Source organism: Cydia strobilella, chromosome 7 (genome assembly GCF_947568885.1).
Source record: "Cydia strobilella chromosome 7, ilCydStro3.1, whole genome shotgun sequence".
Taxonomy (NCBI): Eukaryota; Metazoa; Arthropoda; class Insecta; order Lepidoptera; family Tortricidae; genus Cydia; species Cydia strobilella.
Genome location: NC_086047.1, coordinates 6058578 through 6086333, shown reverse-complemented (window position 1 = coordinate 6086333; position 27756 = coordinate 6058578). Strand labels below are relative to the sequence as shown.

Below are 27756 nucleotides of genomic sequence, written 5' to 3'. Positions count from 1 at the left end.
TTTGTCTCTGTAAAGTGCCAAAATGGTGCTTGCTACGAGCTACGGCGTAGCACATTTGGTGTTTCGTGTTAAGTACGTGTTTAATTTTTTTCTTTTTTTTTGTCTGAAGAGTAGGTAAAGTTTTATTGTTTAATGTAAATATTGATGTTTTTTCCAAATGAGACTCAATTAAGTCTTTCTGTCGCACTTAAGTATATGGAAGTGATAAGAGTGACATTACCGTTTCGGTCAGTACGGCGCAAACGATTAGCATCTTGGCTAGGCCCTCTGTAGGTGTAGACTGACAGGCTTAGTCAGATTTTATAAGGTCTACTGAGATAAATGCGGTATCAATAGTTAGGTTAAGATTATTTTAATGTTAAAAAAATTATTGACTGCTGAACCTTAATGTTTTTATTAGACCCGTTGCAATTACATTAGTTACTGTTTGACTTCATAAGTAAACATGTGTTGTGGAGTTGTTTACCTGACCTTATCCTACGGTTTATCATTAATGACGAACGTAACATCTGCTTATAAACGTCTGTATCACAAGTGCTTTCAAGGAACACGGTTTTTTTCTCCGAAATAACAAGATTACCTAAATCAAGATGATAATGCCAAGTATATTATTCCCCATTGAAATATTACTCAACATATTGATAAATGAGCATTTGCAGGAATCTTTTTGCTTAACTTTTGCTACTGAAACAAAATTAACCGTTAACATTCCCACAAACATGAGCTCTATGATAATACAGCCCAATAATTCAGTACTTGTTGAGCAAATTTTGGATGCGTCGGAAAAAGGTTGCTCTGACTACATAATTCAAATGCACGAACCTGAAAACTTCATGATGGCTTTTGAGAAAGTTAATCATTTAGGAGACATAAGAAGAAGCGACAAGAAACTTATATTTTTACCCCTTCAAAATGAAATGTTAAACAAAAGTGATCTTACTAATATTTTGACGCTAACTGAGACCGGTTTTGTTGCTAATATATTGTTGATAGTACCTTCTTTACAAAGCTTAGGCGATTGTAAGTTATATGACATGATAACTCATACGTTTGTTGGCTCCGATGAAGAAGTACAAAAGCCTTTGTATTTGGATCGTTGGGATTCTTGTACTGGCCAATTCGAGAGAGGAGTGAATTTGTTTCCTCACGACATGGCGAACTTATACGGCAAGACGGTCAAAGTTGCCGCGTTTACGTATAAACCATACGTTTTATTAGACCTAGATCCATCTTTAAACCCTCTGGGCCGCGATGGCATGGAAATGAGAATTATCGATGAGTTCTGCAGGTATTTTCAATTTTTCATTCTTAATTCACTTAGTTTTTCACACACACACGGACACATATAACAAAAAATGCTAAAATAGGAGGCCCATTTACACTTGCATACAAATTGATGTCGGTTTGATTTAATTTTGATTGTAGTCTTCTGTGCTCTTACTAATAAACAGGTGCAAGCGAGATACGAGTGCAAGTAATAAGATATCAAAAACGAATCGATAATAGAACCTCCAACTTCTACAGGTTCAAAAAAAATGTTGTACTTTTACGTACCTACCTGGTAGATTACTTACTATCACTGCCTTGCACAAAAAGTTGTGAGGAATAATATTTGCTTCGTTGATGAAAACAGAAAGTTTGATATTTTTTATTTCACTACATGACACATTTAGGTGGGTGAATTGCACCGTGAAAATAGTAAGAGACGACGAGCACGAGTGGGGCGAGATTTATGAGAATAATACGGGCGTCGGCGTCCTGGGCAATGTGGTTGAAGATCGTGCCGACATAGGCATCAGTAAGTCAATTCCTTAATTTACCTATAATTATATACTTACATAGTATAAGAATTCTGCAGAAAGGTGGTACGGTACCATGCTAACTTATGATCTCCTGAATTGTAAATCTTTACTCATGTATACTATAGAAAGTTTCATCAATGATTTTACTATTAATTTTAGGTGTGTGTGTAGTATCAAAGAGTAAAGTAAGTATTATGTGTTCCATCTAGTGATGATGTGCCTTTAACGGGAATTTTTCCAATACTGTAATTTGTCCGGTAAAAAACTTTCTAGCTTCTAAATAATTTAGCTGATTTCGCTGAATTGAGATTTGGTTGACGTAGGCTAGGCTACATTTTTAACCGTCTTTTAACCGTAGGTTGAAAAAACCGTAGTTGGGTTAATTTTATAGCATGTTACAAAACTCTAGTGAAAGTATAAATTATAAAATTTTGTTTTTGTAACTATGTATTTTTGCGCTTTATCATAGGTAGATATAATGTTTATTTTTATTTGTATTTTCAGCGGCGCTGTATTCCTGGTACGAAGAATACAGAGTGTTGGATTTTTCTGCTCCAATTATTAGAACTGCTATCACTTGCGTCGCACCCGCACCTAGGCATGAACAAAATTAACATTTACACTAAACTAGTTCGTTAAGGCTCTCATTATTCTTCAAACACTGATGATAAAGTTGCATTTTATCCATAAGAGTGGCAAAATAATAAGGCACAGATTTTGAGTTGTCTCCTCATGCTGGCTGTTGTTTTATGCGCTATAATATTGTGCTATATTATAAACGCAACGTTGAACATTAGATACAGATGTAGTGCAGAATTATTTTCCATCGTATTTTCACGGAAACGTACGAACGTGTCCTGCTATTTCAGTCAGTGTCGGTACAAAAAGTACTGACGTTGACTGAAGTAGCATGACAAATACGAACGTTTCCAAGAAAATACGATGGAAAACAAATATGCAATACATCAGTAATGTAATGACACTACATAGATATTGTTTTACTCGGTAAACGCAGCGATAAGCTCAATGTGTTTCACATAGAGATGGGTAGGGGTGAGTAAATACTGAGTATTTACTCAGTATTTACTCAAAGCATACAATAAATACTAGTATTTACTCATTTTGGTGAGTAAAAACGATTATTAACAAAATTTCAATATTTTGGTGAGATTTAAGTACTAAATTGGTTTTTATTTAATTGTGTTAACGTGTATTAATGATATTTATGTTATAAGAAGCTTATTACGCTTAGTTTTTGGCAAAAAGGTGATTATCAGTGAGAGGTAATTTGGAATTTAGCGGATATAGACGTGATAAAGTATAGTTAACAATTTTGTCTTTTAAATAAGAAGGTACTTAATTACTTTCAAAGTTAATTATTTACTTACGTTCTAGATAAGTGCATGTTGCAAGCTGATTCACATATTATACAGTTTTTAACCAGTTCTTTATTAAAATAAAACTGCGACGAAAATACTTTACAATATAGCTCTTACCAGATAGCGCGGCGATTGTTACATACACATAGTATGTATAGTAGTTCTTACGGCTAACTCTTTGTCTATTGTAAGTAAAACCGCACGTGCTACTACCTGCAAAAAAGGTTCGGTCATTGGCATATAATTCTCATAGGGTATTTGACTACTAGTCAAATCAGTTTCTTTTTTCGAACTGTCAAAACGATTTTGCTACTATGGAATTTATATGAAACACTAGCATGTGACGTCACAATCAAATTACCTACTCTTTATTGTTTTATACGGGCTTTAAAATAGAAATTGTGTCTAAAAATAACTGTTGTCTACGTTTCTCTATTAATCTTCTGGTGCTTTATTTTATGCATGGTGTAAAATAATTAATTTTAAATACAGTCAAATACGCTATTGGCTTATCAATATTCGGGAATCTAAAATATTAAACACGAACTTTCATTGGGCATATAATAATATAATTTGGCTGTGTATAATATTTTAGCGCCCATAATTTATATGAGCCTCAAATATATAGCAGTTTTCTTTTTAAAATGTGGTCTCCTCCTCCTTGCATCGGTTACCTCATCACTGACGGTCGTGGTCACTTCTAGGTAACTTCTAGCTTCTCTTGGACAATTTTCCGCCACTTCTTTCTATCTGTCGCCGAGTGTAGGGCACCGTGGAGCGTTACATCAAGGGCTGAGCGAATTTGGTCTGTCCACCGCATTGGGCTCCTGCGTCTCGGCTTATCACCTTCGATTTTACCAGTGATTACCAGCTTTTCCAGGTTATCACTGTCTTTCCTGGCAATGTGGCCAAAATTCATAAAAATACAACTCATTGATAAATTTAAGTACCCATGGCCAAAATGGTTACTGAGTGGGACCCACGGAACACCATAGACGGTGCAGGCCGGGGTTCAGGCAGACCGAAAAGAAGATGGCGGGACGACTTGGACGCATTCTACCCCAAATGGTGGGAAAATGCCGATGACAAGGTCGAATAGAAAAAACGAGGGAAGGCCTTTGCCCAGCAGTGGGACAACAAAGTAGGCTAACTAAAAATAAAAAAGCACCCATTTCTATTTTTTTAAACTACCCAAATTCGATTAATTAGTTGACCGGTTAAATACGTGGCAATTACAATGGAAAACTATTATTTACGTCCCACGTTTAGGGGGTGGGAGGGGGTCTAGAAAATGTGACATGTTGTGACACGGGGGGGAGGAGTTACAAACTTTGTGACGTCACTTTAACTTCACTTGTAGTCGAAAATTGTTTTGATTGTTTGTATTCGCGATACAACTAAATAAGCTAGTTTTTGAAACGGTATATCGTATCGGTTTCGTGTCATAAAATTTCTAATATTCCTATTATTTAAAATATTTTTATTAAAATAACTATATTTCATTCATAATATTGTCTTCGGTTACCGCGATAGTTACTCAGTTAGTTAGTTAATTAGTTTTTATCGCGTATATATATCTTTACTTGAAAATAATTGTAGTGTATAACTAGCCTTATGAACCGATTTTGCATGTACAACCAGCCTTAAAGTTTGTAGTCTATGATTGTTCATTATTTTAGTATGTGGGTATTTTTGCACTTTGTAATTTTTCCTCAGTCACCCGTTGACCACGAACGCTGTAAAGAGTTCGAAACGTCGGGATGTATTATAAATTCAATATACGCGATATAATCCGTTTTCATAGTTTTATTTCATATATTTCATTCAATTTGCTAATTTCTTTGAAAACAAAATTGTCAAATATGTGAAGTCACACGAGAGGAACCGGGATTGCCAAATGTGAAATCACTAAATTCGTGTGATGTAATTTATGGATGACCCCCTAGGCCAACGCTCAAAAACCAGTGTAAGTGCGCTCTCCGATAAATATTTTATATCGGATAACGCGCCTTTGTTACGCATCTCGTTGACATATTTTAGACTGGTTCTGTAGCGTTCGACTCGCCGAAACTCAGTAACCGTAGAGGGACCCCACACAGCCTCGCAATTTTTCCGTAGTTCATTTTGAATCTTATTGCAAGTTCCATAGAAATTGTAATTCAATAACCGGTTAAATTGACCGAACCGTTTTTTATTGAGTGAGTAGCACGTGCGGTCTAACTTACAATAGACAATGAGTTAGCTGCAAGGGCCAGCTTGAAAATTAACGACTACACATAGTACAGCCTTATAGTATACGCGGTCAAAGTTAGCGATTCTTTTTTTTAGCAGGTAGTAGCACGTGCGGTTTTACTTACAATAGACAAAGAGTTAACCGAAAGGGCCAGCCTGAAACTAACGACTATAATTAAATCATATTTTAACCACACTAAATACATAGTTACGGTAAACGGCAAATACGGGTATTTTAGGTAAATATTTGGTGGGTTTTTACTAACTACCCATCTAGTTGCGGCCAACTGCTGCTTAAAAAGCGTCGTTCCACGCTGGGTTCCACTCTCCCATTAAAATAAGTGCTGAGGACTGGAATAGAATCCACAGGTCCGCCTTTTAGAATCCTGAATCCCCGTACACGCCAAATTACGTGTTTACTCGGCACTTACGTCCTTTTATGAAGAGTTTTTTAATGAAAACTCAGAAATGACCCGACCGATCATGTTTAAAATATTTTTTTCTCAAAGTGTTTTCTAGGGTCTATTCTCCCGTTATTTTTTCATATTTTATTAAACTTTGTTCCAAAAGTTATAGAGGGATGAACATTATTTTGGCCTTTGGAAACGGTTTTTTCCCAAAAGTAATAAATTTATCGAAAAAAGTGCATAATAACATTGAAGTTATTTTTAAAGACCAATTTAATGATGTGACGCACGTTGGTGGTTTCAGATTTTTATTATTGTGACACTTAGTTACATGTATGGAACGCCCCTCTTAAAATATATTCTTTACTAATTGGACTACTAAATCCAGTACAAAATACGCCTTTATTTCAGATTTCTATACCCTGTCAGCAGTGTCAGCGCTCTAAATAGTTTATACCCACCAAATTGGGTATAAACGAGTAAATACGGGTAAATTGAGTAAATACTGAGTATTTACTCGGTATTTACTCTTGAGTATTTACTCACTACCCATCTCCGTGTGAAAGTTTCACCGTGAAACTTTCACACGGTAGCAAAATTTATATATTTAACCCTCGTGCCTTGAAACCCCCACTCCAATTTTCGAACGACTAGCTACGCTCATGGTTCAATTTTGGAATATTTCGCTTGCTCGGGTATAAATATTACCACAAGGGTTTAAAAAACTTTGCCCCTTTTAAAACAAATTACTATTATAGATAAATATGAAATAAAATAAGTTTCTGCCAAAAACTTTCACAGTACTTATAATATAACTACTTATGTTACAAAGAAATTTAGATTAGATTCGATTATTTATTTCATGAAGGAAAATTACATAATAAGTTTGCATTGATGTCAAAGATATAAGAATTTCTATCGTGGTCGTCAAAATAAAATAAATATGAAAATAATAACAATTTAGATCATATTTCCGCTCCTTAAGATTATGAATGTAAAGATAAACGAAACATCAGCTAATAAAAAAGCACACATAGAAAATTATCAAGAATCTATTCGAAAACATTAAGACAAGTTTCCATCGGAAAAAAAAGCATGTAGCATTTTTCAAAAAAAAAAAATCTCAAAGAGTAGAGGTCTGTAGGTAACAAGTTTAAAACTTTTATAAGTAGGTACAATTTGTTTGTAGGATTTTGACAAGTTGGGATCTACCCTTGGTGCCATTCACGTGGACGATGTGGATATGCCTACTGTTTACCTTCTTCTACGCTTCGTGTGCTCTCTCCGTAGCCCAGCGCTCTACCAAAAATGTTTTCTTAGACACTTTTGGGATGATGATCACTCAAGTAAGCAGATTTTTTACGCAGAATTGTTTTCTTTTTTATAAAAAGAAAATTAATATAAATAAAAGAAAATAAATTAGACAGGGAAAAATAATTGGGACTTCATGCGTGGCATTACGCTCTACCAAAAATGATTTCATAGACGCTTTTGGGATGATGATCACTCAAGAAGGTAGATTTTTTCAGCAGAATTGTTTTCTTTTTTTAAAAAGAAAATTAATAAGTTAATTTATAAATCGAATAGACTAACATAATATTCTAAATGCCTGTGACATACTGCTATATTTTATAATTTAATGATGTGTAATAAATTTAACTGGATAAGTCTAATGTAATCCTATTTCTACATGAATAATGACATATTTATAATTGTATGTAAAGTGTGCTAAACAGAAAATGTTAAATGACGTGTAACGCTTGTTATCAATAAACGATTGATTGATTGATTGATAATATAAATAAAAGAAAATAAATTAGACAGGGAAAAATAATTATTTATTATTTATTTATTATTATAACAACATATTTACATAGCATTACAGTTTGCACCAATGCGCTGGCAAATTTATACATGCAAATAGCAAAACAGTACATAATTATTGAAATACAATTTAGTCATGCAAATAATATAAATTAAAAATACCTATGTCAAGTGATTAATAATTGGGACTTCATGCGTGGTATTACGCGGGGAACATTTATACATTGGCCATAACTCGACTAAAAAACACGTATTAGACCAATTCGTTTTATACTCGTGCGTATAGGATAAATAGTATAAAGAATGGTGACAGTAAAGCTGCTGTTCTTTCTGAAAATATTACAAGACTTACCTATGTGCTTTTTTGACACAAAGTAATTTTTTAATCAACGGTTTCGGCTACGATTGTAGCCGACAGCGCGTTGTTTCCGCTTTGTAGCGAAAAGCGCATACAAACAGAGAACCGCCTAGCGGGTCGTTGGCAGTAAATGTGTTAAAGCTTAAACTAGTAGAAATTTAGTATAGTTTTTGCATACTGCTGTAGGTTCCGCATTTGAAATTTGAATCCCGCTGTGTAATTAATTTAAAAAAAAAACCGGCCAAGTGCGAGTCGGACTCGTGTTCCAAGGGTTCCGTACATTGAACAATTTAAACAATGTATTTTGTATGTGAATCGTGAGTGAAATGTCTTTAAAAAACCGTGAGGGTCGGATCAAAAACTAAGTAATTAAGTCCGACTCACGCTTGACTGCAATTTCTAATAGGTTTTCCTGTAATCTATAGGTGAAGATCTATTTTGTGTATTTTTTTCAAAACTTTAGACCCAGTAGTTTCGGAGATAAAGGGGGGAATGGTCATTTTTTTCCAATTTTCTTGAATAACTTCTAAATTAACAAGTTTTGGGAACAAATCAAATTATTTTATTAAATATTTTGATTTGTGTTTTTTTTTTAAGTTACTACTATATATAAAAAAATTTTAACTTCTAAATTGTTTATCCTAAAATTATAAAAAAAATATATATTTGAGATTCTCCAATGAGCTCTTTCATTTGATATATAACACAATATAGTTTGAAAAACTTAATTTTTTAATTTTCTCATTAAAAGTAGCCCCCATGTTTAAAATTCATTTGTTTACGTTACATGCCCGTCTTTGGGTCACAAACTTACATATGTGTACCAAATTTCAACTTAATTGGTCCAGTAGTTTCGGAGAAAATAGGCTGGGACAGACGGACAGACAGACAGACAGACAGACGCACGAGTGATCCTATAAGGGTTCCGTTTTTTCCTTTTGAGGTACGGAACCCTAAAAAACTGGATCTTAACTTTCTGACGCCCTACCGTTTTATGGTTACCCAGAACCTGAAAACAAATAAGTTTTTCAACCATCCATTTGCAAATATTAGGTTTAACGCTAATGATGCCATATAAAGTTTGTGTACCTGAATTATATGGCATAGAGGTAAACAGTGCTCCGGATAGCTTATTCTTATAGCAGAAAATAGTCACCATCATGATCGGTTGGTGGTTTATACATCGAATATGAATATTTAAACATATGTCATCAAAAATACCCCGTTATCAATGTTGTAATGTAAGTCATTGAAAATCAGGGTTGGCATAAGTGGCATCTACCGTGGGAAACCCTAACTTCACTAAGAGATTTGCGTTAATTCAGACAATTACTACTACTTCACTGCAAAGTAGGTATTAGGAATCCAGATCGGTTTTACAGAAAAGATAAAAAGCCGAGAGTTACTGTATGTATATGTGCGTTTTATCTAAGTAGCCTAGGTTTATTAACTACCTACTTAATGCTTATCAGACTCGTGAGGACGCGACTTCATGGCGCATACGCAGCATCACCGGCTGGATGCTAGTGACAGGCCTAGTCATAGACAACGCCTACAGCGGCGGCCTGGCGTCCAGCTTCACGGTCCCTAAGTACGAGGCCTCCATAGACACAGTGGAGGACTTGGTGGACAGGAAAATGGAGTGGGGCGCGACGCACGATGCTTGGATATTTTCTATTATTCTTTCAGAGGAGGTACTGATTTCTTGAGATACCGTAAAATGGGGTGAGAAGGCATTGAGGGGGTAGAATGGACGGGAATGTTTTCAGATACTATTTTGATTTTCTGGCTCAGGTTGCTGTAAGAGTAATTTTATTATACTTTTAGACATGTTTCTTTTTCTTGTGGCAGTACTGAGTAGCCAAATTATAACGTTGAAAAAAACTGGAACCTCTAGAAGTTAGAGGTGTCAAAAATGGAACCGGGAGCGGAACCGGGGTGGCGGGGACCGATCATACGGAAGAGGAGCGATAAGGATGAGCGGAGAGTGGGACGGACACAGTTTGAAAGTTTTACCCCATACATGTTCCCAACTCACCCCATTGCTATCTCCCCCCGGGTCCCCCCTTACGGGTTGAGGTGAGATTTCGCACTATTTTGTGCTTATCGCTCATCTCTAATCAATCAATCGAATCTTATATCTAATAGCTCCAGTTTAGCCTATTGTGACGGAAGGGTAACTCACTGCCAATTCGCCACACCTGAGCGCGCTGGTGTAACTAAACACGATTTTGACTCCAATGTATCGGCCCCATTCGTAGTGCTCGTAAGGCCGGTCTTTACGAAGTAATATATCTATAAATATGTCTGTGTGTAACAAAGAGTCGTTCTTCATGTCGTCATACGTACTTATATATGCGATATTATTAGCTCGTTTCCTAAGTTTTTGTTGTTATTTTTAGCCTCTGATCAAGAGTTTGCTCAGTCAATTTAAAACTTATCCAGCCGACATTTTAAAGCAGAAGAGCTTCTCCAGAAGTATGGCGTTTAGTATTGAACACCTGCCAGCAGGTTTTTTTTTAAATTTGTTGAATAAGGAAACAAATTACAGTTTTTACAGCGACGCCTCGCCACTCGCACGCATAACTATATATCTAAGTTAGACTTCTTATATTCATCAAGAAATTAAATTTTGTGGCAAAGGCTTCTTATATCGCACTCAAGTCAAATTTTGGTATGGCTAAGTATTAGGTGTAACGACGCGTACAGCGCGACGCCTCGCCACTCGCACGCATAACTATATATCTAAGTTAGACTTCTTATATTCATCAATAAATTAAATTTTGTGATGGCAAAGGCTTCTTATATCGCACTCAAGTCAAATTTTGGTATGGCTAAGTAGGTGTAACGAGGCGTATAGTGCGACGCCTCGCCACTCGCACGCATAACTATATATATCTAAGTTAGACTTCTTATATTCATCAAGAAATTAAATTTTGTGGCAAAGGCTTCTTATATCGCACTCAAGTCAAATTTTGGTATGGCTAAGTAGGTGTCTGCTTAGAGAGTTTTATTTGTTATCTATATATATACTTATTTAGGATACTTCGCGATCGGTGAATACATAACCAAAGAAGCGGCGATGGACCTCGAAATAATGCTGGACAAAGTCTATTACGAACAATGCGTTGTGATGTTGAGGAAGAGTTCTCCGTATACTGCTAAACTCAGCGAGTTAGTTGGTCGCCTTCACCAGTCTGGGCTAATGCTGTCTTGGGAGACGCAGGTTTGGGTCATAGTAATAAATTTACAGCCAATCTCTACCTACTGTCTCAATATAAGTTTAAATAAAATTTAGGAATAAGGCCTTTATGAGGGTTTCTGGGACCCAGGAGGCTTGTAAACTGTTGTCAAGGAGGAAGAATTTGAAGCGAGATTGAAAATGTGAATGAATAAATGAGTGACTAGGTGAGAATGTAGAGCTAGCTATACTGGTGGTACTGGTACTACCTAGATTACTTATATACCCTTCAAATATTTACCTATATCTATTACAGGTGGCTTTGAAATATCTAGATTTCAAAGTACAATTGGAAGTAAGGTTGTCTAGAGCAAGAAAAGATTTGGAAGAAATTGAGCCGTTAAGCATAAAACAGCTTTTGGTGCGTATTTTTAATAAAATCTCATGGCTTAACTGTAGATAGAATCTGACCACGTCAACTTTGCACAAACTTAGCAGTAAGAGTGCATACATATTCTCTATAAGCTCCATACTTGACGTAGCACTTGGTATGAAACCTTATTATGATACAAGTGTGCTAAGTTGGTCATTACACACGAGGCGATATTGTGCGCGCGAGCTGTAAGCGAGCGCGCAATAAGAAAGCCTATGTGTGTAAAGACCAATGCACACGCGTTTCATACGACGTTTTTCAACACACTTGCGAGAAAAAAAAAAAGAAACTCATATTAATCAAATTTTAATAGTTAAAATAGTTAGTATTGTGTGTTGCATCTGTCATACTGCCGGCCGCCCCTCGCCCCGGCCGCGGGAAGCGCGGCGGGCGGGCCGGCCGGGCCCGCCAGTCCGACCAATTAAAGAAGGCTCCCTTTCCATGCATATTATTAGCAATCAGTTACCTTCTTAACTCAGTCGGATAATATAATGAAAAAGCACGAGTGGAATAATACACTGAAAGAGCACGCGTGTTTAATATCTAGGATTATGAGCCAAAAATCGGTGGAATAAAAACGTCGTTTTGAGCAAGTGTGTTGAAAATAATTATTGTTGTTTGTATTTTTTTTCAGGGCATCTACATTTTTTACTTCGGAGGAGTAGTCATAGCACTTCTTGTTTTCTTCGGGGAATTACTCTCTAAATGCAGCAAACCTTCAATAGTGTTATAATAAAACCTATATACTCAGATTTATAAATATATATACATATAAATATACCTACCTGGCCTAGATCAAGTATATATGCGTTTATTCACGAAGACTCGTGCTTTGAATCATATTGCCATGCTAGTTTAGTTTTGACTAATCTGCGCGTCATCGTGAATGGCGAATATAGAAGATCTACAGTTAGCGATTTCGAGATTTGCAAAAATCGTGCAATAGTTAATTACTTTGTGATTAAAATAGATACTTACTATACAGAGTGGAATAGAACTAATGGAAACAGGGTTATCCCTGTAAGTAGGGTCCAAGTAAGTAGGAAAATAATCGGAAAATAATATGTAAGTAGGTAGGTACTTATTTAATTAAGAAATAAATATATTCATCAAATTTTATTTCTTAATTGAATATAATATTATACTTTATAGGCACTTAGGTCTTATTTCAAATAAAATTTGATGAATATATTTATTTCTTAATTGAATAGGTACCTACTTACATATTATTATCCTACTTACTTGGTATCTATATCAGGGTGCCTAGCCAAGGTGCCAATGGTTTAACTCCTGGAGTTTAACTCCAGCAACAATTTTCACGAATTTAACTACGGTATAGTATCTCTGAAGAGGAGTAATGTAATGCTGATAATAATGCCATCTCTGGGTTATGCTGGACATATATTCCTCAGCCGTGGTGCCCTGCTGAGCTAAAAAGCGGTATCTCAATTGAAGATTGCATGCAAATAAGTACCTTAAATTTGAATCATAACGTTCCATTTCCAGTTCATTCGTTTTTGAGATACCGCCTTTAGCATAAGGAGGGCTGAGTGTGGCTAGATATCATTCTTGTGTGTAGATAGTAGAAAACAAAATATACCAAAACAAATATTTAAGCAGGTAACTTAATCGTATTTAATTAAATCTAGAAGAATATATTTTAATAAAAAATGTTTTGATAGTGTTACTAACCTTACGTTGCAAATGAACTAGGAAACAAAATAAATTTGAAACGTAAAAGTAGTTTTTTTAATATGTAGTGCAAACACCGTACAATGACAGACTGACGTATTTAGACGAATAAAAAAACCAAATGACGTTTGGTTTGACGGGAAATTTTGAAATTATTTCTAAGTTGTTTTTTAATATAAATTCCGTTTAAACATATTTTTGGTCAGATTTATGTTAAGATATTAACAAACAGCGTTTCTTTATATCACAACCAACCTTGTAAGTTGTGTTAAGTTGTGCTCTTACTCATTCAACCAAACCAACGCAGGCAAGATGAAAAGCAATGCCGGCCGGGCCGCGCCGAATCTGTGTACCTTCTTGTATGTACATCGGTATAAGGGCAAGGTAAGTAAATTTTCGAGTTTATAATATATATATATACCTCCTGAACATTTATTTATTATTTCATCTTTATCAAAAGCTTTGATAGAGGCTTCGGGTAAAGCATATTTATGAAATGTTGGCGATGGAACATGGAACATTGTAACATTTCAAATAACAGCCGTTGAACTAGCACCATTCTTAGTGCCCGTAAGGCCCGTCATACACGTTGCTCTGATTATCATAATTAAGATACCATTTTCCGTGCCTAGGTCTTAATCTGATAAATCAACTACAACCTGCCAAAATTAGAAAGACATACATCTACTGATAAAATCCAACCACAATACGTTACCTTTGTCGACATTTTACATGAATAATATCCCGATTCACTGATTTCTTGTTACCTAACATTAAATGTGACAATAGCACACCCTTAAAATGCATGCTCAACACTTGTCCTGTTTCGCTGTAAAATAACCTTTTTATACTTTTGATAACATCTTAACTGTTAATATATTTTCAGGTATTAAAAAGCTTTCAGAATAAAGTTGCGACACGGCAGGTATCGTGCTTTTCTTCGATAAGTTTTTCGATGTTGTCAATGGCAATTTCAGTGAACCTAAAAAAGGAAAATCTACCTAATCTAATGCGCTGTAACACCCAGATCACCGCACCACAAATTGTGGATAAAAAGCTTGAATGTTCTCAAAACTATGAAATATGCGACAAAAATGGATCTAAATTAAATAAAAAAAAGTTGGATCAAACTATTGAAGCTTTCCAAGTTATTTTGGGATCAAGAAGAAGAAATGAATTAGGTTGCCTCTAATTATTGTTTAAAACATAGTCAGGAAATAAATTGTTACATACTTGCTGTTAAGTTATTTTCACGGAAGTGCGCTTAAAGCGTCGCTGTATTTGCATGTGTCTTAGTTACTTGGAATGGAACGTATGTAAATAAGTAGGTACTTATAAATAATATATTGTACTTGATTCAACATAATTTTTCATTTATTTATTCTGAAAAACTGATTTATGTAGTTTTCTAAGCAAATGGAAATTGGTACGACAAAGATTACTACATAAATCAGTTTCCAATATTAAAGTTGTTACATGTAGGTAAAGAACCCATAAGTACGTGTGTGTGTGTGTGTGTGTGTGTGTGTGTACATGTGTGCGTGTTTACTGCATATACAGTCTCATTAGTTGAGAGCAGGACCGCTAGGGGCAGCACTAGTAGAGACGTGAACGTGAAATGTCCGAGAGTTTCTTATCTATTACAGTAATAACATATACTAATCTATGTTTAACTACTCGTAGTAGTGACATCTAGGAAGTAATTAGGTAACTAAACAAAATCTGGGGTCATTGTTTTAAGAAAAATCTTAATAGCGCGGTTCAGGATTTTTACTACACGGAACAGCGCCATCCAACATTCAATTACTATATTAAATGAAAAATGATTGAGTACGACTCTGATTTTTGTCTAAATTTGATTACGACCGTTTTAGTAATGCCTTGAATAGCTTGAAAATTACAGCCAGCACGTGATTGGTTAACCGGCTGTCATGCGTCACATAATACGTCATGATATACGTCAGTGTTAGATACCGACCAACTTCACTTCATTCATCGTCGCGTCTGTCTCGTTCAGCAGTTTAGTTTGCGTTGCGAGTCTTTATAGGGTGTTGTTTTCCGTGAGCTTGTACGTAGGCGGGAATTCGATCGATACTGAAATCTCACTAGGCCGAACGAATAACATGTTGTGCTTTGTTTAAAAATAAACCAATACAACTATAACGATAACAATGGCAAAATTAATAGTGCTTTGTTTTGCTGTATTTCTTACTGCGAATGCCGAATTTACTTGGAGACATCATAATAATGAAGAGTTGCCGCTAATATTGGAGGAAGTTCATCAAAAATGTCCAAACATATCGAGAGTTTATGCTCTTACCGAGCCGTCGGTACAAAATGTTCCTCTTTACGTGATTGAATTCTCGGATAAACCAGGAATCCATCAGCCTTGTAAGTATTCGAGGGTAGACTTATTTTTTTTCAATTTAATATCGACTTTTTCTGTAACTGATTTAAATATTTTTGTGTAGATAAGCCTGAAGTGAAATATATCGGGAATATCCACGGGAATGAGGTGCTTGGTCGTGAGTTGCTGCTAGGCCTGGCCCATTATTTGTGCGACCAGTACTTGAACCGCGACCGCCGCATTCGAGCGCTCATACACAACACGCGCATCCATTTGATGCCTTCCATGAACCCTGATGGATGGCAGCTGGCAACAGACACAGTAAGTATATTAAACTAATTGCATTATTGCTGAGTGTATTTACTAGTCCCGAGGGAACTATTCATCGTGAATATAATTAACTAAATTGGATTTACACCATGCTTATTAAGAGGGTACTCCCATCTTAAAGGCTAGCAACGTTTGCAATTTTTAAAAATATTTTAGAACACTAGCTAATAAGATTTTGTATAAGAATCCTATCTGTATTTTATGTTTTATTTTAGGGAACCCAGGATTATCTCATTGGTCGCTACAACAACCACACTGTGGATCTGAACCGGAACTTCCCTGATCTGGACGCCATCACATTTGAGCTTGAGAGACAGGGCATCAACCACAACAACCACTTACTGAGAGACGTGACCCGTCTCGCTGCTCCTGTGAGTTAACCAGCTTTTTACGAGCCTTTATTTTACTTGCAATGTTCGGGTCAAATCTTGCAAGCTAAATTATACATCTCATTAATCAATTGAGCTGAAACTTCACATACATATGTAAGTTGGGTGACAATGTAATATTATGGTACCATCGCGCTGATCAGATGATGAATATAGGAGTTGGTCATAGGAACTCTGTGCTGAAACAAAGCCAATTAATTGTGTTTGGGTTTGTTAGAATTGTCTCGATGAGTACTAGTTGCCTATTAAGGCGGTTCCCTGAGCCAGAAGGCGAAAAGTCTCCTTATATGATCGTGTGTTTCTAAGAGGCGTTGATATTCGTAGACGTAAAAAAAATATATGTAGTTCTTGACTATATTAACTTTAATATCATAGCTTCCGATACACGAATTATGAGACTTCGCTCGATACAATTAATTCCCAAAGTAACCTCTAACTGACTTTTAATCCAACTTTACTCGGTTATTTATTATGTGAACAAAAAAAAAACAAAAAAAAACAAAAAAAGGAGAAAAAACAATCTTACCTTAAATAGTAATTTCATAGCTTTCGAATTTCGATATTGTAAGGTAACGTTTTTAAAATAAATAAAAATCGACAAAGTTCGATCAAAGTTGACACTTGGCGCGCATGATCTTTCCCGTTCTTTCTTACGAAATGTGACAGTGACAGCGGCAAACCGATGGAACGGCCTTAAAAGAGAAGTACAGATAAAAAAATACGTTTTTGATACAAGCATATCAAAGAAGACTTTCTTCGACAAAAACTTATTTATACCTATTTCCATTTCTATTCGTCCCACTTCTGGCCAAAAATCCTTTACTCTAGTTTGCCATATAAATTATTATCCAACAATATTATATTACACAAAATAATCTTAGTCCAATCTAAACAAAGCAGTTAGTATAATTTTTCAAAACTTATAAAATTTTGAATATGATCATGCAAATAATAATAATAATATGGCACAGTGGCTGTTAACATCAGTCACTGGGTAGAAAGCGGCGCACACCTCTCGACACCCCTGAGCCGCTCACACCGGTGTTGCTCCTGGTCGTCTTCACGACGGCAGTTTCAGGGGCCCATCTAGTCAGCGGCAAGTCACCACCTGCCTCGATAACGTGTATTAACATTGTTATGGCAGGTGTCCGGAGTTCTTTACAATAGCCCAGTCTCATTGTCCACCCAAACTTCAATCCATAGACGGGTATACTGTTCACTTTTTCTGCAATAGTCCCAATGCCTGCTGCGACCGGTTCATGGGTGTCCATTGTTGCGCCTGTGAACGGGTTCCAGCAGGCGTTCTACATGACATTAAAGCTCTCCAAGGGGACTCTACGTGTTGGATCTATATCCCCACGCAAGCCTATCAAAAGACCGGGATTTATAGGCCCGTGATATCCAAGGAGATACAAATAATAATAATATTTTTATTGAAAAACAATTTTAATTTTGCAATGTTTACACATGCTCATATTATTATTATGGATGGGTACAGACTTATTATTATCAGGCAGCAAAAATCTGTTGGAGAAGCCACAGCTCTTTCCGCTTAGTTTTTAGGGTTCCGTACCCAAAGGGTAAAAACCGGACCTTATTACTAAGACTTCACTGTCCGTCCGTCTGTCACCAGGCTGTATCTCATGAACCGTGACAGTTGAAATTTTCACAGATAATGTATTTCTGTTGCTGCTATAACAACAAATACTAAAAACAGAGTAAAATAAATATTTAAGTGGGCCTCCCATACAACAAACGTTATTTTTTTGCCGTTTTTTGCGTAATGGTACGGAAGCCTTCGTGCGCAAGTCCGACTTGCACTTGGCCGGTCTTATTCTTAAATACATGTAAGATAATATGCTCAATATCAAAATAGACAAACATTGTATTGATTTCCATGAATGATTTGCCGCAGTACTTAGCTTTTGGAGTAGGTAGGTAAATATTTCACACAAATTAGGTAGTAACTCGGATTTGAATTTGAAGGCAGTTATATTATAGATATTGTTTATGAATCATTATCGGCTTTTACATATAGTACAGTATTGTATTCATTTGAATTGTGCTTGCGTGATAAGATAACAATATATGAAATTATTGATTTTTTCCTTTGCAAATTGCAGTGATAATGACAGTAGACATGTACCCTGCCGGATATAAGTGGGCTGTGGACGTGCTAGCGTCGCGTTCGAAATTAATGTTATGTTTTTGATATATAGACTGAGCTATAAAAATACCTACTTATAAATTTGCACAAAAAATTGTAGTCATTCTATCAGTTTTGCAGAATAGAATGTCACCCCAATAGCCTTTAAATATGGTTAATGGTGACGTATGAATACCATATGTTTTTGCACATGGAGCACTTCTATGGCATCTGGCAATATAATAAACCTTTAAATACGATGACAAAGTTTACGCACTTGTTTTACGAAAGGAAACTAATAAAGACTGCACACAGGAATTTTGAAGCCCGTAGCGCAAATTGCGGATATCTAGACGCAGTGGCGTGAACCAATCCAGCCGTGGGCGAAAACCACATCTGCGAGTCCCTTTTCAATGTGTTTTCCCAAGGTAATAAAAAGGTTGGCTTTGCGAGGCCTCCCTTAGTGCGAGGCCGTGGGCGAAGGCCCCATTCGCCCACGCCTAGCGGATAAAAGTACCCCTTCACATCCAAATTGTTACCTTGTAGGCGAAATACCTACCGAGATTACGGATTTTTCGCATGCTACAACAACTTTATTTGTTGTAGCTTGAGCCTGAGACACGAGCGGTGATGCGATGGATGATGTCCATACCGTTCGTACTGAGCGCGGCCATGCACGGCGGCGATCTGGTTGCCAACTACCCGTACGACGAGAGCCGCAGCGGCGCGCCCGTCTCCGAGTACTCGGCCAGCCCCGACGATGATACTTTCAGGTTTGTTGTGTCACGAGCCTTATAGTAGTGTCATTAGTAGGTACAGTCACCATCAGATATATCGGCGCGGCCGAGGTGCTCAAAAATATCTGAACGCGCACTTAACGCTTTGACAATAGAAGCGTGTTCAGATATTTGTGAGCACCTCGGCCGCTCAGATATATCTGATGGCGACTGTACTGTGCTCAGGCACGGCGGGAACCACGTCGCCCTTTACGACGAAAGTCGCAGTGGCGCGCCCGTCTCCGAGTACTCGGCCAGCCCCGACGATGATACTTTCAGGTTTGGTTATGTCATGAGCCTTATGGTAGTGTCATTAGTAGGTACTGACCTCATGCACGGCGGGAACCTCGTCGCCACCTATACCCTATACGACGAGAGTCGCAGTGGCGCGCCCGTCTCGGAGTACTCGGCGAACTCAGGTTTGTTGGGACCAGGCGATTGATGGTGCCATTAGTACTGCGGTCATGCACGGCGGGAACCTCATGGCCAACTACCCTTACGACCAGAGACGAACGATAATTTGATTTTGACTTTAGGGATTGTTGGAGTTTCTTATCTTGTAAGTTGGTTTTAAGTGTAAGTATTACTTAAGTGGTCATTATATTTTTGTTATTGGGCCGATTTCTTTTAAAATCGATCCTCCAGGTCTCTTCAAATATTGATACCATCTAAGGGTTATTTAATAAGTGGCAGTCTTGTAAACCCAGCACTTGTTCACAGGGCGCTGGCCCTGGGCTACGCAATGAATCACGCCGACATGGCGTCCCCGCGCCGCCCGGGCTGCCACGCCACCAGCGCCGACGACTCCGCCACCTACAACTTCGGCAAGCAGGGCGGCGTCACCAACGGCGCGGCCTGGTACAGCCTGAAGGGAGGTACGTTACATAGGCGTGTAACACGTTAACTTGGCATCACGCGGGTAACGCCACTAGCGGTGACTGCGCCACCTACAACTTAGGCAAGCACGGCGGCCTCACTAATGGCTCGGCGTAGTACAGCCTGATTCGCCCACGCCTAGCTACGCCACTGTATAATCTCACCTGAATTATTTCTAATACGACTGGCTTGCAATTGCTTTTTATATGTAGATATAACAGTATTAAATCAAAATATCTGTTCAATTACTTTATCGATATGTTCGGTCTAATTAAAAGATATTATTGACCATTACCTCTCTACTACTCTAATGACATATTTCACGGGTTAATAATTCTACGCCTGTTCTGATTGCCTTATCGCACTTGTTATGAAAACTTTAAACAAAGAACTCTCGTTATAACATTCACTTGTAAAGGAAGGTTCTCAGAGTTCTGAAGCAGGAAGTATCTCGGTTCTCACATAATAGATAGCTTCACGTGGACGCTGACATTTATGTGCTAGCTCACGGACATATCGAAGTAGATGTCGCATCCGACATGATCTGTCTGAAAACCAAATGTAACAATCGTGCGGCTTATCCCTGGACCACATTCATGTCACGTTACTGCATCTCCAAAATTTGTTAAATCTAGACGATTATATAAATTGTCACGTGTCATTTTAGTATTTACTTTTTTTGTGATGAGAAGCCTTTAAATATGAAGACTATCATAGGGGTATCATGCCGAGTTAACTCTGCACCGACAATGCAAGCAACACGCCACCATTAAACGTCAAATTCACCCGAAAGTGTGACTAGGCACACCCAGGGTGCAGAGGTAGTTTCTCAGACGGACTCTGCAGGTGTCATCGCAAAAGCAGTTGTTGTCGAGCAAAGTAGCTAGTATTCGTGGTCTACTCAGATATGTCTGTGACATGGCGACTTGACATTTATGTGCGACCACTCGCTAACCATGAGTAAACTGGTTTAGTGATGCTAATTTGAGAATCATTGTCCGCTGTTGTTTTGCAAACACTTTTTTAATGATAGTTATCTTCAGCTCAGCTCTCATGTGTGACATTGAATATTGTTCAAGGTCGATGTGAATCTATGAACCACCTACACATTGTCATTGCACGCTAATAAACAACTTTTTGTAACTAACAGTTTTTGTAACTAGTTATACCTATAGTGCGTAATCAGATAATCTAAAGTTAGCCAAACATTTGTTGTCAATCAGGATTCAGGAGTTAAGTATCTACTTTTATTTAGGTACTGTCGATTCTAAAATTAAAAGACAATTTTATTAGAAGTATTAGAACAAATTAAATTATTTTTAGAAAATATTTTAATTTGTTTTTATTTCAAGTAGAAACACTACTATATAAATTATAAACTGAAATAAATGTCATATATATACTAAGAAAAAATTACCAAGGCCTCCAGTGCCCCAGGCTGGAATCGAACCAGCGTCCTTTGCTATCGCGGGAGGTGCCTGTGCCATTCGGCCACCGGGCCACAGCGGCATAGGTCGAACCATACTGTTCTACCTTAGGAATGGCCAGGGGGCGCCATGAGCTTTCAGTAAGAAGTGCATATACTTGGAAAAATTCGACCTATGCCGCTGTGGCCCGGTGGCCGAATGGCACAGGCACCTGCCTCGATAGCAGAGGACGCTGGTTCGATTCCAGCCTGGGGCACTGGAGGCCTTGGTCACTTTTTCTTAGTATATGACATTTATTTCAGTTTATAATAGACAATTTTCCATAAAAAGTAACAAAACTCTGTTTGGGAAAGGGGCGACATCTACTATTCAGTTAGATTCACTTCGCTTTATTTTCCCAAATATTCGTGTTGCATTAGAATATTGATACCGCTCTTGATTTGTTTAATAATAAAATAAATTTTTACATTAAATTTCATCTATCAATAATTTATCTAAGTGAGGTATTGCGATGTTACTAGGAAACACTGTGCACCATTATCTACGAGAAATTTCAGGAATTATAGCCTCGTCCTGCCCACAATACCCAGTTTAAGCCATTGAAATTTAAACCAAATTATCTAAAAAATAGAGTTGATTTTCCTTTGTTTCACGTTTTAAGTAAAAATAGAACTTTCAGTGTAACCAACCTATCGCGGCTTTTCATTCATAACTTGCTAAAAATGGAATACATATGTCCTTTAGGCTTTATGTTTGTTGTGGCTTTATGTTTATGTGCTTTATGGGCAGGACGAGGATAGGGGCAGCCTACTTTACCTTATATTACCTTCCCGTTTCTTAAGCTCGAAAAGCAATGAAAATATCGATGCCTAATCTCTACTGTATAAAAATTGTATAATTGCAAAAAGACGCCGTAAAGAAAACCATTATCTTGCGTTCTCAAATAATCGCAACAACTCACAAATTAGCATTTCTATTCAACGACTTGAAAGTCCGCTTAAATACCTAATCCAATTAAAATATTTCAGGCATGCAAGATTTCAACTACTTGGCCACGAACGCATTTGAAGTGACTTTGGAGCTGGGATGCGATAAGTTCCCTAGTGCGGACAAACTGGAGGCCGAATGGGAGAGGAACAGGGAAGCTATGTTGGCCTACTTGTGGAAGGCGCATACTGGAGTGAAGGGTGTGGTGACTGATGATTCTGGGTTTATTCAGAACGCTGTGATCTCCGTAGTGAACATTACTAGACCGATACCGAGGCCTATCCGACATGATGTTACTACTGGTAAGTTTAATGCTATCTATATATTTAGCCTGAATTCTTTATTAGGTATGGCACACTCCTCGCTCCTCTGCAAATTTCATCCACGCTGTCCATTTCCCATGGTTTATTCTAGTCAAGCCTAGACTTGCCCATTTTCACTATGGCTGGATCCTGTTCTCCTGGTTTTTAGGATCCTGAATTCCAACAGCCTGTCACCAGTCAAAGATTCTTTCCCATTTAGAAAACCTTACGGTGACTAGTGGACCAACATTTTTAAAATGTCCTGTCCTGAATTAACATCGCTTATCGCAACTGGTTATGGCGGGGATTTTTCCGATTTGTTGTATAAGTATTAGAAAGTGGTACATAACCAATACCTATCCACAAATTCTTAATTATCCACAGAGATGTCACGAGTAGTGGTTTTGGCCGAATACCGTACATTCGGCCACACTCTCGGTAGAATCGCCGAATATTTGGCGGCCCAGTATTCGGCATGACATGTATACATTTTGAGTCACTTATATTTCGAAAACTATTCGTCTACAAAAGACAACATTTACTATGTGTTGCTCAGTAGTATGTGGTTAGAATCAAGCAAATGTAACCTTCGATAAAAATATAAATATTTGCATATTGATTGCTCAAAAGAGTTAATTTAGGTAAGTATATTAACTTCCCAAGAATGCATTTTAAACATTACCTACAATATATAGGTAATCGTTTTCGTACATATTAATTGTGTAAATTTTCTTTTTAGATAAGTAAGTTTAATAAGTATTCAGCTGAGCAGTACGCATTATTCGGCCGAATACCGTGTATTCGGCAAAGTGGCCGAATACCGAATAGTTGCCGAATATTCGTGTCATCTCTAATTATTATTTGCACCGGAGACTTACGCTAATTCTCTAGTACAGTTGCTAAAACAAGTGTTTAGGTATATTCCAATGTATTAAATATTGAATCGAGCAGAACGTAAATAATCCCATTGAGCCGTCAACTATAAACTAGGCCAGACAATGCCATGACACAGGCTGCGATCGTACTTATGTAAGCTATTGTCAACCGCTAATCGAGGAGATTGTTTCCGACGCACGGTAACTCAATTAACTGGTAACTGAGTACTTCCTACTTTTACGAGGTTTACGTTCGCCGTAGGGCCCGTAGGGAAGCCGCAATAGTAAAGAGAGCTAAAATGAATCAGTACTGGTTTGGTACTTTTGATTATTTTGGTATCTGTACCGTTGTTTTCACAGACTTGCTAATCGCAAACGCTTTCAAAACTTTGTAATAAATGAGGGCTACCGTTTTCGTGCTCATCAGTTGGCGCCACTGTAGATGTAGGTCCAGAAGAACACATCTCAAAATTCTTCTATGCTCATTTTTATGAAATCAATACGTTCTAATATACACAAAGGTATTTTAACGTCTAAATGTGCCATTTTTCAACCTGTTTAATTTTGCATATATTTTAGTTAGCCATGTGACTATTGTTTATTAATTTATCATAATTATGAATAATGAGTGAAAATTTCCTTTAAAAAAAGCTTGAAACCCCCAAAACTTCTATGCATTTGGCATTTTGAAAAACCTCTATCCTAGCGCCCCTAGCGGCGAAATTAAACGCGGTTGCCCTCAATGTGAGACTTGTATTTGGACAATCTATGCATGATTGTCTCCAAATTGCCAGTTTCGACTAGCTTAAAAATACTAGTCTTATCATAAATAATAATCATTATAAGTTATAACTAAACAAATTCTTGTCCAGGTGCTTTCGGCGACTACTATCGCCTCCTGACGCCGGGACACTACGAGATAACTGCGAGTCATCCCGGCTACTTCTCAGTGTCACGAGTGGCTACAGTACCTCACAACCAGAACCAAGCGCACATCCTCAACTTTAAACTAGAGGTGAGTATTGAGTGGGCACCTTTCAGGATTATAACTTTACAAAATGTAGGTATCCTTACTTTTACTAGTCTCATTTGACTAGCGATTTGCATGATATAATTATAAATGTTTATCAATACTTAATTACTTCCAGTTGTGTGCCCACTAAAAAGTATTCTATAACTCTGTAAAGATTATAAATAAACACAAATAAATAATAATTATATATTTGAACCGAGAACAACGTTCATATTCAAGATTTACGCACGAACACCTACCCACATGTAACGCCTTAGCTTTTTGACGTAATCGAGTTCATGTGCGTCACAGAACACCTACACATATTTATGGGTATACCCCGTCAATTTCGTGATCGTTCATGCCTAAACTAAACCGAAATACAATTTATATTGACGAGTTTTGCATTAGGCTGTTTTTTACCAAATTCAGTGATTGAATGAAGATGTGTAGGTAAGCCAGAGAGGTGTAAAAAAAAATTCCTTCTATTTTTTCCTAATCAGAGCACGATACCGAATATGCCCTTAAACGGATCCCCACTATTTTTGTTACATCCTTAAAAATGCGACTGAATATGTTTTTTGGAACTGTTTTAGCCCACAAGCAGCTGGTTCGACGACGAGATCGGGCCGTACCCGCGCGGGCTGCGCGAGGGCCAGCCGCGCATCTACAAGCGCTCGCTCTACGAGAGGGTCGTCAACACCATGGTGAAGCCCGACCAACATTAAACGAAGTAAAACAACCACAGGTAGCACGATCACGTTTATATCCGTTATGTATTCTTTCAGGTACCGAACAGTTCAATACTATAATATAAATACAAGTCCAATGCCAAGTATCCATACCAACGTTGTTTTTGGTTCTTACGAAAATATTTCATCTTAGAATTGGTTCATTCAAATAATAGTTTTCCCTAAGATATTTAAGTCATTTTGGGCAATAGTTGGGTTGCACGTTTGAAAGATAGTACCTGGATCACCAGATTACGTTGCCGCTGTGTGAAATTCACACATATTGGGTGTGCTCCCGGTACTCGTTTTTTAATCTTTCAATACAAGAACAGTATCGGAACAAGGCAATCGCCTTGCAAAATCATTGCTGCATTCCGTAGTGTGAATTGGCTAAGTCAAAATGGCAAATGTTGGACATCGAAATTCGTCTATTTTCGCCTCTACTGCTATTTGGAGTTACACTGCCACTGCTACAGTGAGATAGACGAATTTAGAAAATTTATATTCGCGGTAGGCTTCCAGGACCGTCTATTGGGACGAGTATTGCTAAATTTAGCTTGTAAATGTTATTGCTACAAGATATAAAATATGCCAATTACTGTGTGTTCTATATTTAAGGGAGTTATTTTCAGCAGCGGGCAGGCCGAAAAATTATAGAGATGACGATATATAATTATAAAGAATTCGTCATAGCTGGTTAGATACAAATGAAGGGTATAAACGTGATCATGTTATAGAGGATCTCACGCGCCGCGACAAGGACGGGAGGTAACTGTCAAGGAAAGGGCAATAATAATATATGGTTGGTATATTTTTAATGCAATTTCCTTTAGGCGGCATTTATCCACGCACATTCTTCTTTCAAGTTTTAATGTCAGGGCCAGAGCAGCCTATAATATCTGCATTGTTGCAGTAAAGTAATGATAAAGTGCAGAAAGTTAATAAAAAAACCTTGCAGTGAAGTTTCACTAGATAGTGCCTCAACTTTATCAACCTCAAATGAAGATCTCTTTGCGATTTTATTCGATGTTTTCGTCCTGTTTGTCGCGACGCGCGTTTTAGGACATGTTAAAACTGATTTTCGCGATTATTATCAAACACAATTAAAAATAACATATGTATCCATTACACCAAAAGTCAGTTTGTATTTGGACTAATTTTAACCCTCTTACTGCCTAAGGTTGTAGTTGATTTACATTCAATAACAAGTCAATTTTTTATGTAAGTTTTTCTGGTTGCTTTTGGCAATACGAGGGTTATAATTACTTGTTGTTTAAAATGTATATCACAACATTTGATCAGAGGTATGTAAGTAAAGTAAGCAAATATTTTATTTATCGTACTACTAAAGTGCCATAAATAGTAGATCATTTGGTTATATTTTAGAGTATATAATACAAACCCTGGCAATGTCACAAAGATTTAGAGCCTCATGTAGGTTTATAGACGTTTATTGTTGCATGTTACCAGTAGTAAATATTTTCTAGTCCTCAGTGAAGTACCTTCTATGTATAAAGCTCCGTTAGGTTAGTGGATGTAAGAGTTAACCCTTCGAGCACTGCTGTTAGCTAATTTGATTATTGATAAGGTTTTATCATTAAGGCGAGGTATGTTTCGGTGCGATTTTCTATCGATTAAACTTTATGAATAAATCGAAAAAGTCGCAAATATACGAGGGCATAGTATCCCTTGATGCTAGAAAGATTTTTTTTTAACTGACTGATTAACCTAACGGTTAGTCAGCCAAGTCTTCTGCCGTATAATAATACTACAAACTGCATGTCTTTAATGTCTGAAAACCTGAAATTGACATCTATGCCGATAATAAACTAGTATGACAGCAGTCATCAAGGGGTTAAGTAATAATTAGTATTTTGTTGAAAATGAGATTTGTATAATTATTAATTTTATAACCTTTAGGTAAATATTGGCAGCTAAAGTTTTTTACACTATTTATTTTTAAACCTTTACTTTTTTATATCTATTCTATAATTATTGTGAACTGTATGTACCTACCTAAATGTATTTGAACTCGAATCATTCCTCTTAACTCGACCACTTAACCATTCCTCTAAATATAGTTTATTATTGTAATGTAATGTGTAAACTTGTAGGTTATATAATATTAATGTAAAGTTCACAAGTGTTTGACACTGAATAATGAATAAAATATGAGATTTTGTGTGAGCAAGATTATTTTATTTGTATTTCATATCTTACCTTCAGTTATTCAGGTAAAAAATTATGCAA

At 37.0% G+C, this 27756-nt stretch overlaps 2 protein-coding genes across 2 annotated transcripts; both read left to right on the top strand.

Moving 5' to 3' along the window:
* The first annotated feature begins 334 nt into the window (after positions 1–334).
* LOC134743004 (glutamate receptor ionotropic, delta-2-like) lies at positions 335–12362 on the top strand. Its single transcript, XM_063676266.1, has 9 exons — positions 335–1288; positions 1674–1798; positions 2307–2400; positions 7010–7166; positions 9475–9696; positions 10405–10513; positions 11044–11228; positions 11500–11604; positions 12251–12362. The coding sequence occupies exons 1-9, from the start codon at positions 591–593 to the stop codon at positions 12347–12349; spliced, it is 1794 nt and encodes a 597-aa protein (XP_063532336.1). The 5' UTR covers positions 335–590; the 3' UTR covers positions 12350–12362.
* A 2969-nt stretch (positions 12363–15331) lies between these two features.
* Positions 15332–27693, top strand: LOC134742999 (carboxypeptidase E-like). Its single transcript, XM_063676259.1, has 8 exons — positions 15332–15699; positions 15780–15976; positions 16201–16356; positions 19127–19293; positions 20017–20171; positions 22628–22888; positions 24636–24778; positions 25372–27693. The coding sequence occupies exons 1-8, from the start codon at positions 15480–15482 to the stop codon at positions 25501–25503; spliced, it is 1431 nt and encodes a 476-aa protein (XP_063532329.1). The 5' UTR covers positions 15332–15479; the 3' UTR covers positions 25504–27693.
* Positions 27694–27756: the final 63 nt, after the last annotated feature.